The sequence below is a fragment of the Meleagris gallopavo genome, chromosome 4 (assembly GCF_905368555.1).
Source record: "Meleagris gallopavo chromosome 4, MGAL_WU_HG_1.1, whole genome shotgun sequence".
NCBI classification, from domain to species: domain Eukaryota; kingdom Metazoa; phylum Chordata; class Aves; order Galliformes; family Phasianidae; genus Meleagris; species Meleagris gallopavo.
In genome coordinates this window covers 40045796-40058428 of record NC_139407.1, presented here as the reverse complement: position 1 = coordinate 40058428, position 12633 = coordinate 40045796, and the positions used below count along the sequence as shown (strand labels likewise).

Genomic DNA, 12633 nt, shown 5'->3' with positions numbered 1-12633 from the left:
CTTTCTCTAGAGTGCACTTTGGTCCCATTTCAAGTATTCCTGTGCAACTATGAGGGTTAAAATCTTACTTGAACAAGTGTGGAAACTGAGACTGTCACACAGCCACTTGCTCTGGAGCTCTAAGTGGAACTTCAGATAGTTCAGAATTGGCAGTGATACTACAGTTGGCAGCATTACTGATCACCAAATCTCTCTTTATACAACAAAGCACGCATTGGCACTGAAGGTGCACTTCTTGGTTTGAAGAAAGAAAGAAAAATATTTATTCAATAAAGAAAAACTTATTGGCTGATGGAGAGGAGAAGAGGTTTTTTTCATTGGACACATAGAGGAATACTCTTTTGCTACAGTGATTTCTGGAGATTTCAAAACCCTAAGTGATTCCTTTTTAATAAAACAAATGTTTCCTTTGACAAGAGGGATGAGAGTCTCTTCTTAAGCTCAGAAACTAAACTTAGCTTTGGCTAGGGTTTTTCTTTCAGTAACATTTCATCTGTTCTCCTCCTATCCCAGTTATTCCTTCGTGTTCGTGCTACTGCTCATCCTACCAAATTTGACCTAGCAAATGCTAGCTGCCTTTACTACTGACATTAGAAGCTTTCTTAGTGGATCACAGTTGTCTTAAGTTGCCTTAGGGCTCTATGGTATTTTTAGATATGGTATCAGGTAGAGAGACATGGTCCTTTCTCCTTCTTTCCCTTCCATCCATTCAGGTGCACACAGTATGTGCAACTTCTGCAGAGCTGTGATATACCATACTCTCTCTGACTTCACCGAGTTACAGGTAACTACCACCATCATCAGTGCTTTGAGGAATCCTTTGGATACTGCTTCTTAGTATGAACAGCACTGAATCCAATCAACACTCTATTGGGCACTCAGTTTCTCTGGGCCTCGAAAAACAAGGAAGGCATCCTTTCTTCAGGCTTCTTTGATTTTACTAAGGAAGTCTTGTTTCAGTCAATAAAATAATTCTTAATGTATTGTTTCTTAGAAATTCCAGGTTGCAGTTTGGCAATGCAGGAAGGTTAGAGCTCCTCTTATTGCACTGGAACCATTGCTAAACTGGGATGATTCACTCTCCAAGGTCTTATTTACTTTTTTTTTTTTTTTTTTTTTGTGGCTGAAGGCTTTCTGCTGCTCTGGCTGCTGTTTTCTGGGCCAATCTAACTTCATGTCCTATGCTGGAACAAAACAAGTGTAAGAACAGAAGGCTGGCAAGAACTTCCTGCTGTATGCTCCGACCCACTTATGAGAGTGTCATAATGTGGACCACCTCCATTCTGAGTCAAATTTGTATTACTGTGAGATCCTTTCCAACGATGGGGAAAGCACAGCCCTCTTAAGGAGAACTTATGGGTTTGCATCTCTCATAATGGCTAACAGATAAGCCTGTCCAAGTGAAGTGCCAGCAATTCACTGTCTGCCGCTAGCTTTCTACTGATCAACAGCTTCTGTCACCTGCAATAGGCAGAGGATATGTCATAGCTTTAAGATATAGAAATGGAATTTAACTAGACAGAAGTTATTCCATACAGACTGCTGATCTGCTGCTGTTCTTCTCATCACGTGAATCAAACAGCACTGCTGTTGGAAGCACTAGCTGAGCTCCTAGGAGTTCCTGCATGTGAATCTCTTCCAAAACTTCCCCCTTTTGTGAGCAGGAGTCATGAGGAAAAATAATGTCTTAATTACTACAGTAGTTAGGGTTGACTATTTAATGAGTCAGGCTGTTTATGAGGTCAGTTTTTCCTCTTAATTTTCCTGAGAACTGGGGAGAGGGACATGAGTAAACGTACTGCATTACCCTCTCATTGGGCGTGAAGCTTTGTGATTAATTGTCATCAGCTCTATAAAATAGTTAGGGTGTAGAGCATGAGAGAATTGCAAGACAGTGTTGTGACTTCCATTTACTTTGGAGCTCTGTTTGGGTCCCTTCCACACCCTCCAGAGAAAGGGCTATGGGAAGTTGGGATGCTACTGTTTTTCAGATCAGCTGGGCCTGAGATGAAGGCTCCAGACCTCTGCTGACCCATTAGGTGGATACTCCTCTGGAGGCCATGTCCTCCCTACAGTGCAGCAAGTCAGCATTGCAAGTACCTGTGCAGAAGGATATCGAATTCTCTCCTTTGCTAATGGACCAGACTCATGGAAAAAGATGCTCCCATCACTTCAGCAACATGACATGATACAGCCAAGCATAAATCAAATAATTTCAAATGGGTATCTCATGCTGGAACTAAGGAAAGACTGCTATGAACGTGGGTGAGTTTTCCCCTTGTGTGCTTGCAGGACAAATTACCATCCACTTAAGATCTCATGCCAGAGAGTTTGGACACCCATCAGTCAAAGCTATTCCAGGGACAGTGGGGGGGCCTAACATCAGACGCAGAACCTGTTCACACCAGACATATTGCTGGGGCTGTGTCCTCAACCCATGCTGGTGTCCCCTGGGGGCAGCACCTCTCAGGGAGACGTGCTCTGTTGGCTATGATCTTTCCCAAAGCCACTGGATAGTAGACAAGAGGAGCTGGTGGGAGATTCTGCTGCTCACTTCACCCCTCCGTCCCTGACTGTCTTATTCCCAATACTCAGGCTGCCTTGCTGTTACTGGATGTCCCTTTAAAGTACCCCCAGATGTGGCGTGAAAGGCAGTGATGTATAGCCTATTCTAAAGAAAGATCTGCCTCTGTTCAGAAACTTCCCTGACCTCTTGGCCGAAGAAGAACAAAATAACGTATTAACAAAAACACAGTTGGCTGCCAAAGAAAAGGAGTTCCTGTAAGGACTGAAACAATAAATCTCCTCCGTGCTGAACTCCCAGAGGGAGTATGCTGTGTTTCCTCCTGTTCTTTATCAAAGTCCCCAAAATAAGCAGGAATGGGCAGTGACTAGGCACAGTCTCCATGGAGTAATTAGGGCCCACGGCAGTGCACAGGAGCACTCCCTGCCCAGCTGTGTGCGGGAGAGCTGCCTGCCACCACCCAGCATGGAGCTCCTGAGGACCGTCTGCCTCCTCCTTGCTGTACTCTGTTCCTGCGCTCTGGGTCGTAAGTTTTTGGGCTTTTTTCAGCTCAGCTCATCAGTGGTTTGCAAGCAGAGGCTTAGCTGGCAGGAGTTGTGGGTTGTTTTTGTTCAGAGCTTTTTGGGAGCTCGGGTTTTCTTTTTTTTTTTTTTTTTAATTGTAATGCAGTGACTGAAAGACCACGTGCTGGAGTAGAAGGTAGCTGAGCTGTGTGAAAGAAAACTTTCCTGCCATTGTACTTTTGGTGACAGCTTCCTTTCTGGGCATCATGGAGCTAGCTCCTCAATGTGAGAGGAGTTAAAAGCAGCGTATTAACTAGTATTCTCTTCTGTTTTCCTTTGCTGAACTGAAGCATCTGTTGTAGAGAGGGCTTAAAGAGGAGGGGTTGTCTGTCAGGTTTTCGGGAACGCTGCTTTTGCAGATCATGCCTATCCTGGTGGACATCCCTGGCTCTGTACTAGCAGTAATTTTGGCTGGGGGTTATTCTTGGGAATGGGCTCGGATTTACTCTCGGAGAAATGGGGTCTTAGGGCATTTATCATGTGCCAAATAACAAAGTATGCAAGCCTGAGGGCAATACTAGTAACCGAGTGTGATATCTTTTAAAAGTGATTCTGTGATGTGCAGATTGAACCAAGCCTGTCTGTGTTCACATGGTCACTGAACTGCTTACTTGCACTATTGGTCAGCCTGAGAGATACTGCTTTTAAGCTTTAACTAGTAAATCCTGGAAGGGTGAGAGAAACCATAAAATGACGAAAGTCTATCATCATCTTTGTCAAAAGACGCTTTTTAAGTCAAATCTGCATTCTATCCATGCTTTAACTTGCCAACCCTGTGGTGTGCACACGCATAACCAGAGTTGTACATTGCCTCTAAATGATTTTGTGAGTCAGAAGGTAAAAATAACACCTGCTATTAACTGCTCGGTTAATGAACTTCTGCTCAGATGATGTGGTGAAATCTAGATATGTCTTTTGTGGTATAGGTTATGTCACTGTCTAGGCTTACCACTGTTAGGGAAAAAAAAAAAAAAATCAATGCTTGAGATTAAAAATAACATAGTGCCAGAGAAAGAAAGGCTTCTAAAACTATGTTAAGTAAATATGAGGCCTGAAAGTCTGCACTGAGATACTATATTTTCTCTGTCTGCTACTCCCAGTAAAAATAGTCTTCCTGTCATTGTTAAACCTTTAATTTCACAACTTCTGAAAAGCAAAGCCGAGCTGGATCAAAAGGAACATATATAAGACAAGAGTCCATAAAGTTTATCAGAAGACAGCACACAGGGGTGGGAGGAACTCTGTCAGTTTTACTCTGTGTGGTATGAGTGGGGCAGAAACGATGATGGTGAATAAGCAAATTTCCCCTAGGGCACGTTTGCTCTGTAACTTTGTACTCCATTCAATTTTGATTCTCTAGAAGTGTTTATTTAAGAGTTTTATTGCAAGACAATAGTAATAATTCTGTTGGTAAACTCACATGAGGAAATCAAAAATACATGTTTGGCTATATGTCTCTTTCTGCATCATTCAAGTAAAAGAATACAATCTGATCAAAAGTCCTTCTTTCTTCTGTGCCGTCACTAACACTGAATAATGAAAGCTGGCAGCCTGGACTTTTCCAGTTTATTACCTGGTAAAGCAGAAACAGTTTTATGCAGTTTTATTGTCTAATTTATCCAGTCAGGCAGGACAAAATCATCAGATTTCCACTATTTGTGATCACCAAGGTATTCTGTAGGTCTGGGCTGCAACTGTGGGACCTGATTATCTGGAAAAAGGATGGCTTACAAGGAGGCTGACATCGGCCTCCTTTGTGTGCAGTCTCCCTGTTCTGAGCAGCAGCAAGGCATTGCTCCAGTTGCTTAGAAACACCTTTAGAATTTTAAAATTATGCTCAGTAAAAGAAAAAAAAAAAAAGAAAAAAAAGAAAAAAAAAAAAAAAAGAGAAGGTCAGATCACACTCAAGCATTTTAATACTCTCTCTCCCAGGTTTGGGAGCAGTTTATCTCAAAGTTTGCCAAGATGAACAGTGTGTGTGTTTGCATCCTTTTCACACAAAACACACAAGCTGCCTATCTTCACATCATCTGCAAGCCATGCAGAGGTGGATCAGAGTATTTCCATTGTGGTTAGTAAAGGCTGTGCCCAGGCTTCTGCAGGGCTTCTGAATCTTATGCCCTGCCTTCAGCCTGAGTGAAGGTAGGGCTTTCTTGATAATTTTCTAACTCACCTTGGAATGTTGCATATTAAGAATCCCTCTGTGAGGGTGGAATCTACCCTCTGCCAGCATGTTACTGGAGCTGGTTTGTGTGTAGATGGGGAGGCTAAGGGCTTTCTGACACTCTCTTCCTTCTCCCTGGGCTTTTCCCCATCTTTAAGAGCAAAATGATGCACTGTAGGCAGGAGTTCTTTCCTGATCATCTCAAGATGCTCTGTTCCAACATATTGCCCTCCATTTTTCCCTGCTCCAAAATGCATCTCAAATACAAATACTTTCAGGATCAGTTCAGGACATTTCCAGCTTTAAAAAACAAAGCACCAGAATGGGTCTTAATTGCCAAAGGTCAGTGACCAGATATAAAAGCATATCTTCCTTTGTGATGCGTTCATAGTACAACACAGCTTCCTTCCAGCCGGGGCATCCAGGTTTCTCTCCTGCACAGATGAGAGCAGAAAATATAGGGCTAGTGCTCATCTTAGCATCAGCCTGGAGGTGTTCAGGTTCTGCACACTGAAATATGCTGCCTGGCATTGTGGATGCGCCATGGATGAGCCTATTAATGTCTGATTAGTGACCCCTGTTGATGGTAAGCAGTACCTTTGCTGCCTACGAAACTGATAGCATGATGAAATAAAACAAAGGCATTTTTCACTTTGGGAGCAAAACTTGGCATGGAGAGTCTGGAGCTGCTCCTTAAATTGTGCAGTTTAGCAACCCTGATCTAGGCACTTCCCAACTCCTTTCCTGTTAGGGGATGCTGTAGTGCCTGGGGTATCACCCTGACCCCATCATACTCTGGTTATGACAGCCCAAGGGAAGTCCCACCAGAGCAGGGTTCCTGTAGCAAGCACATGCATTTGCAGTTGCCTGAACTCTGCTTTGCTCAGTGTTAACTAGAGGAGATGGGTAACCTTTCCTTTTCCACCTCAGCTCACACGTCTTTTCTTAGTACAGAAAAATAAATCCTGTACTAAGTTAACAATTTTGAGCAGTTAGAGTTCCTGAGCAGGGGTCCCCACTCTGGTTATTGTTTGTGGCTGTGCTCTGGGGGAGACCAAAAGTGTGCAGGCTGTCACAGTCAGATCGCGCTTATCTCTGAAAATGTGAGAAATGTGAATAGGGTTTAGATAGACAGCTGCCTTTTCATGCTGGAACCCAAACTTGAATGTCTTGAGAGTTTGCCTGTTGTGGGGAAAAAAAAAGTCTTTGAGGTATTTCTATCATTTCTAGCAGTCTGCAAAGAAAACCATGTGTTCTAGCCCCAAACCTGAATGCAAGTTTGCTGCATTTACTGAGGAGATGAGCAGATGGCTTAATACCTGCTTGGTAAGAAGAGGGTGATTTGCAGCAAAAATAAATAGCACCTGATAGTGAAGGGCACGTTGCCCACAGCGTTCAGCTGCAAACCTGGATGCATAATGCTATATAACAGGTGAAAATCCCCCCTGTAGCAAAGTATTTTCACAGCAGCTTTTAATCTCTTTTTCCAATGGCACTAACCTGCACCTGGGTGTTAGCTGCATACTTTAGATAGCAACGCGTCTCAGGTCATTGAAACTGCAGAGCTGGTGGCACATGGCTGTGCATCACATTTATCTGCTGTAACCTTTCTGCCTTGTCTTATCTCTCTCATGAAATTGCATGTTTTGCCAGTATGGGAGCACTACCCCCACCTTGCTGTCTGAAGATTTCTACAAGATACATAACAATTTCCAAAGGCACAATCAGTTTGTTTTAATGCCTTGAGTTCCCAGGGTAGTACTTGCTTTGAGTCAATGTAATCAAATCTTTAGGATTAAATTAATTAAATCCATGATTATATTAATGAGATGTTTGTGCTTCCTGAAGATTTTTTTCTTTCTTTATCTTCAGCAGGAGGTGGGTGTTATACTGGGGCTTGACAGGTTTGGCAAATGAGGTAACAACTAATAAGAATGGCAAAAGATTTGGATTTTAGATAGTGTAAGGAAAACCTGCCGGCATACTTACTGTCCTTGGCCAAGGATTTGCATTACTTTCCTCTGTAAAATGCACTACCTACTTTTTGAGGCATGTTTTTATTAAAGGAAAAATGTTTGAATTGACAGGAGTCATTTTTGACTTGTTTTTCCACTTCACATGCTCGGTGTTGAGCCTAGGCTTTTACTGGAAATATAATGTTGATAACCTTCTATGTGTGTGAGGTGGTATTTATTTTGGTGTGAGGACAATTTTCTATGGTAGATGAACTACTACTCTTCATCTTGGCGTCTAATATAGATGAGGTAAATATCAGTGTTTGTGAACTCATTTGAAGACTGTGGAAATAATAATGCCACCACGCATTATTAGATGAAAGGGGGGAAAAGTCAATGATTGATCTGGCAAGAAAGAGAAATTCAAGCATTTTCACCACAGATTCTGGGCTGCTCCATGCCTGGGACTGAGGGCTGATCTTGGGCATGATTCATAGCTGATGTTTTCAAAAAGGACTGTTGAAATTTCTTTCTGGAAAATACAGAATTCTTTGATTATGGAAATTTTGGACATTCTCCAGCATTTAACTCTGCTTTGTCACGAAGCATATAGGTCTTGGAAATGATAGACACTGAGCACTGCAAAGCTGGATGCCCAGAAATCTTGTTATGGTTGAGTACCTGTGGGTTCCCTTAGATAAGTCTTTTCTTACAGCAGCAAGTTGTTAAAGCTTATTAATGTCTTTACTGTGGTTCAGAAGGCAGCAAATGCATTTACCATACAGTGGACTTCCCTTGGAACAACTCACTAACGTAGTTTCCAGTGTGTAACAAGAGGAAGAACTTACTGAAGGTAAATGCCATAGAGCCCTGTACATGAGATATGCCAGTGACAGAAAGAGAAATGCACGGCACAGGTATTAGAGGTGAAAGCTGATGAGTGCAGGACTTCTTTATTTTTGTTCTCAGCATTTTTTTATCTGCTCTGGTTCAAATGGCTTTAGCATATCCGTTATTTCCTTCTGCACACTGCTATCTGTGCAAATAGAATCATGCAGCCAGTGCCTCTCCATGCTGCTGGATTTAAGTGAATTAGCACACTATTTACCTTACAGGCTTTATGACTCATTCTTGCACTGTGCCATTCTGCTTTGCCTCCCCAACTGCTTTCACCTGGCCTTTCCACAGACTGGTACAAAACACTATTTTCAAGGGCTAAAACTGGAAAATGAGGGTTGATCACTTAAGGAGAAAATGATCAAGTGAGAAGGGTTTGCAAAGGAAGTGATAATTGATTTGCAATAGTCATAATTATCATAGTGAATGAAGTTGCACTAGTTGCCCATAAAAGTGCAAGAGGCATCTACAACTGTACTCTAAGACCTGTTTTGGACATTCCCCTTGGGGCACTCAGTACCACTCAGGCTGTGTGCTGGACACTGTAAAGAGATGAGGACGGATCTGGGTGAGTATGGAACTACACTGAGATGGAAGCAATGCACAATGTTTCCACAGGAGTTTTCAGGCTGCTGATGCTGCAGATGCTCTCGGAGCGCTGCCAGGAGCAGAGCACAGGCTGCTGCGGCTGAATCCAGTGCAGGGCTGGTCCCGGGTGTGCTAAAAATGACTTTATGGCAGCAAAGGCTGCCGTGGCTCTTTCTTGATCTGTAAATTACTCACATTGCTGGAGATGCACTTGGGTAGCCAACACTGGGCTGAGGAAACACAGAACACAATAATTATGACTTTGCATATCGGGGGCAGAACTCTGTCCACCTAGGCTCCACTTCCCCTCACACTCCTTCGTGTCTGCCCTACCCCAGCACACCCTTTCCTGGGAAGCAAAAATAGGCCTGCAAATGGCACAGTGAGAGCACAGCACTATGAACATCAACATCTTGGTCTTTCCTGTGCAGGGCAAAGGCTGTCCTTTTATCCTTTTTCTTTCTCTATTCAGCAACGCACGGCATGTAAAAAGCTCTTTCTGATATAAAAGTGCACTCGCTGAAGACATTTAAAAACTGATTTAGCATGACTAATGCAGGGGGGTGGCAGTTTGTTTTTCATCCTATAACATAACCTTCAGTAACTCCTACCTTTTATCTTACACAGAGATGGGCAAATACATCACCATCAAAGGGTGACAATCTACTGCTTTAAACAGCTTTAAAGGGTTTAATTAAAACCTTTTAAATAGGTTTAGCAGGTTTAAATAAAGAGAAGCACGGAGCTTGGAGTCTTTGTCCAAGGCAGGCTGAAGTGCTGATGAGCATGCTGAGTACAGTTATTACTTTGTAGAGTGCAAATGACATTCTCATCCCTCTTCAGCACACAGCACTGAAGATACCCACCAAGCTTCACACAGAATCAGAAAGTGCACTGAGGAGGTTTGCAGTTAGGAGGGCTTGGCTGGGAGTTTGTGTTTCTGTTACGTACAAAACCAAGAAACTGGACCAGACTTTGGTAGCTATGAATGCGATGCAGGGGCCTAAGCTTTGTTTCCTGTCTTCATCCTGCACCCACTGGGAGAAAAGACTGTCGCTCCCTCCCTTTCCTTCCTCCCTTCTGTGACAGCAGCCTGCTCAGGAGTCCCACTGGAGGAGGAAAAGGCTGAACCTTAGCAGAAGATCTCTGCATGTGTTGTGTGTGCCTTCAGTGTGCTGCTGAGAGATATGAATGAAAGAGCAGCAGCAGGAAACAGGGTCTCCTCCCCTGCATTTTGCTTTTAGCACTGCCTGTAATATCTGGCTTCACCTCACAGGGCTTCACCTCAAATACGACCAATGGTGCATTGCTCTGAGCCCATTGACCCATCCTTCTGGTCAACGCAGTAAGTTTGTCGGGACAGAAAGCAACAGGCTGGCGAAATGCTTCTCAATCCTGATATGAACCACAGAATCCATGAATCAAATCAATGTTGTTTGGTTTTGGAGAAGTTTCATCTCGTGATTTCTGTGTTAACAGAATATTTCTGATGAAATTGAAGCTTCTTAGGATTTAGCCAAATAGCATAGATAAAATTCTCTGCTCTTAAAGCCACCATGTCTTGAACCTGCAATTTTCTTGGCAATGCATTTCTCTTAGTACCAAGTAGATCTTATTTGTGTACTTAGAACAAAAGGGAAAAACAGCAACAACAACAAACTTATCTTATTAGAATTAAAATAGTTTGCAGAAACACTGAGAGAAGACTGAGCAACAGTTATCTAAAATAAAGCCCCTTTCCATACTCTGCCCTTTGATGCAGCTTTCTGCTGCCTTTTCAGAGGGCTAATTGTACATGGAACACATGTTCCAGACAATGCTAAATGTTGAGAAAGCTGCAAATGTAAGCTTTGCAACTTGTATATATGTTATTATTCTTTATATGGGCAGATCTACAGATGCATCTGAAGCCTTGAACAGCAGATCTCTCTTTCTTGTATAACTATTTTAATGATAACATGGTACTACTATGTGTTGTGGTTTGTAGTCCTCCAAAAAGGATGAGTGTGCTAATATCTCTCTTTCCCTGACTGGACAATGGGACACAGAAAGTGTCTGCATGGCAAATGCACAGAAAAACACAAGCTCATCTGAATGTGGCAGATTAAGTACCAGAAGCTTCACCTAAACTAATTAAACTATATTGTCCCACACAGCCTTACTGCAAAGGTTGTGCTGGGCTGTAGAAAGCCCATGTGGAAGGCTTCTTTGTGTATCAGGACTTAAAGCCTAAGCTCAACCCCTAAATTTAATGTATTTGAGTGCTTTTGAGTTCAGTTTGCAGGTCTTGAACGAAGTCTGAACAGGTGCAAAACTTGTTTTGGCTGCCTGCACATGGGAGTGATGTTTGTGCAATGGGAGGTTGGCAGCAGATGGACTATTCATCTGGACAGAGTGTTTTCTTCTTTGGAGGATGCTACACAAAAGTGCACTACAAAAGAAGAGAGATCTATCTCAAGATTTCGGGCAGAAGGCAGTGAAGTAGGAAAGTGAGATGGATAAGGAGAGAAAACAGAAATAAGAGTAGTAAGAGAACTGCACTGGGTCAGGAGAAAAAAACAGGTAAGAGAATAAAGAGATAAAGCAGCAAAAAATGAGAACCAAAGAGAAAATGTAATAAACAACACAGCTCAGAGGTAAGAGTGAGGAGGTTGCACATGCTGTTAGGCAGCAGAAATTTGAGGGGAGCTCTGAGAATATTGGGACCAGTTCTTGTTCCAGGCTGGCTGTGCCTTCCTGGAGCAGGGAGGTGAGGCAGGCAACTGGAGTGGCTGGAGCAGCTGTACAGACAGTGCTTGATGATCATGGGGGTAGTGTGTGCTCTCTGTGAAAGGGCCACAGTCTATTTCTGCCAATGTGGTGAGACAGAAAGCAAGAAAGTAACCTGAACTTCTGCATGTCTTGTGTACAATTGCAAAGGCCTAGGGTCAGATAGATATATGTGAAACGGAAAATACCATCTGCAGATTCCACAGTATACCCTTGAAGTAGAGAAAAAGTACATACAGCACTGAAAAACCTGGAATGTTCTAGTCCAAATTTCCCTTGTCTGCTACCTCTAGTTTAATCTTCAGCAGTTGCAATGAGAAGCTTAATTCTTTGCCTTTCTTGCAGCCCCTTACCTGCACAAGTGCTGCTATCACACCTTCCATCAACCTTTTCCTCTCTACGCTAAGTAAATGCAATTCTCATCATTCTTGCTGAGAGGTCTTTTCTTACTAGGCTCCTGGTGGTTTCTACAATCCCATTACCCCTTTGCTCCTCAGCCTGATTCCCAAGATGGACCTATATCTTCAGCTGTGTCTACACCAAGGCTTATCTAAATGGTTAAGGGGGTTCAATACCAACATATCCTCTATCAGCCTAGTGCAAGACCAGGTTTTAAAAAGTTAAAAGTGGAGTTAAAGACAGGCTATTTCACTATTTCTGTAGGGATAGTGGCTTTTCCTATAAAAATCATTTTTTGAATTCAGATTTAGATGCCAAAGCAGTCAGCACTGAGTAATGAAATATAATCAAGACATATTTTGAACAATTCATTTATCTTTAAAAGTGTTTACAATTTGATTTTTTGTATTCACTTTCGTATTAGTTGTTTGACAAGGTATTTAAAGCTTAGTGCTTTGTGTCCGGTAGTAGTTTGTAGCTCACTAACAGCACTGCTGATGAAATATCATGCAGTCCTGTCTGCTTTTTTTCCCCTGTATTTATTGAAGTAACAGCAGGTGCCTAGTTAATTCAAGTTGAAACCTGCTTATCTTAGTCTTCCTCTTGTAGAGCTGAAAATAATGAGATAGAGAGAAGGAAGAGCTGGTGAGAGCTCCAAGCTCAGACCTTGGAGATGGAAGCCCACATCAAACATTACAGCTTAAGGACAGCTGTGGCCACTGGTCAGCTCTGCCTGAGCTCAGGAACACTGTTGGAATTTTTGAAGAAAGGAAG

General features: G+C 42.6%; 1 protein-coding gene across 1 annotated transcript in view; it reads left to right on the top strand.

Annotated features, from left to right (window-relative positions):
* Positions 1–2865: 2865 nt before the first annotated feature.
* EMCN (endomucin) overlaps positions 2866–12633 on the top strand; it is a 43174-nt gene continuing 33406 nt past the window's right edge. The window contains 1 exon segment of the mRNA XM_085222967.1: positions 2866–3050. Within this exon segment, the coding sequence (XP_085079093.1) occupies positions 2990–3050 (61 nt within the window). The 5' untranslated portion in view covers positions 2866–2989.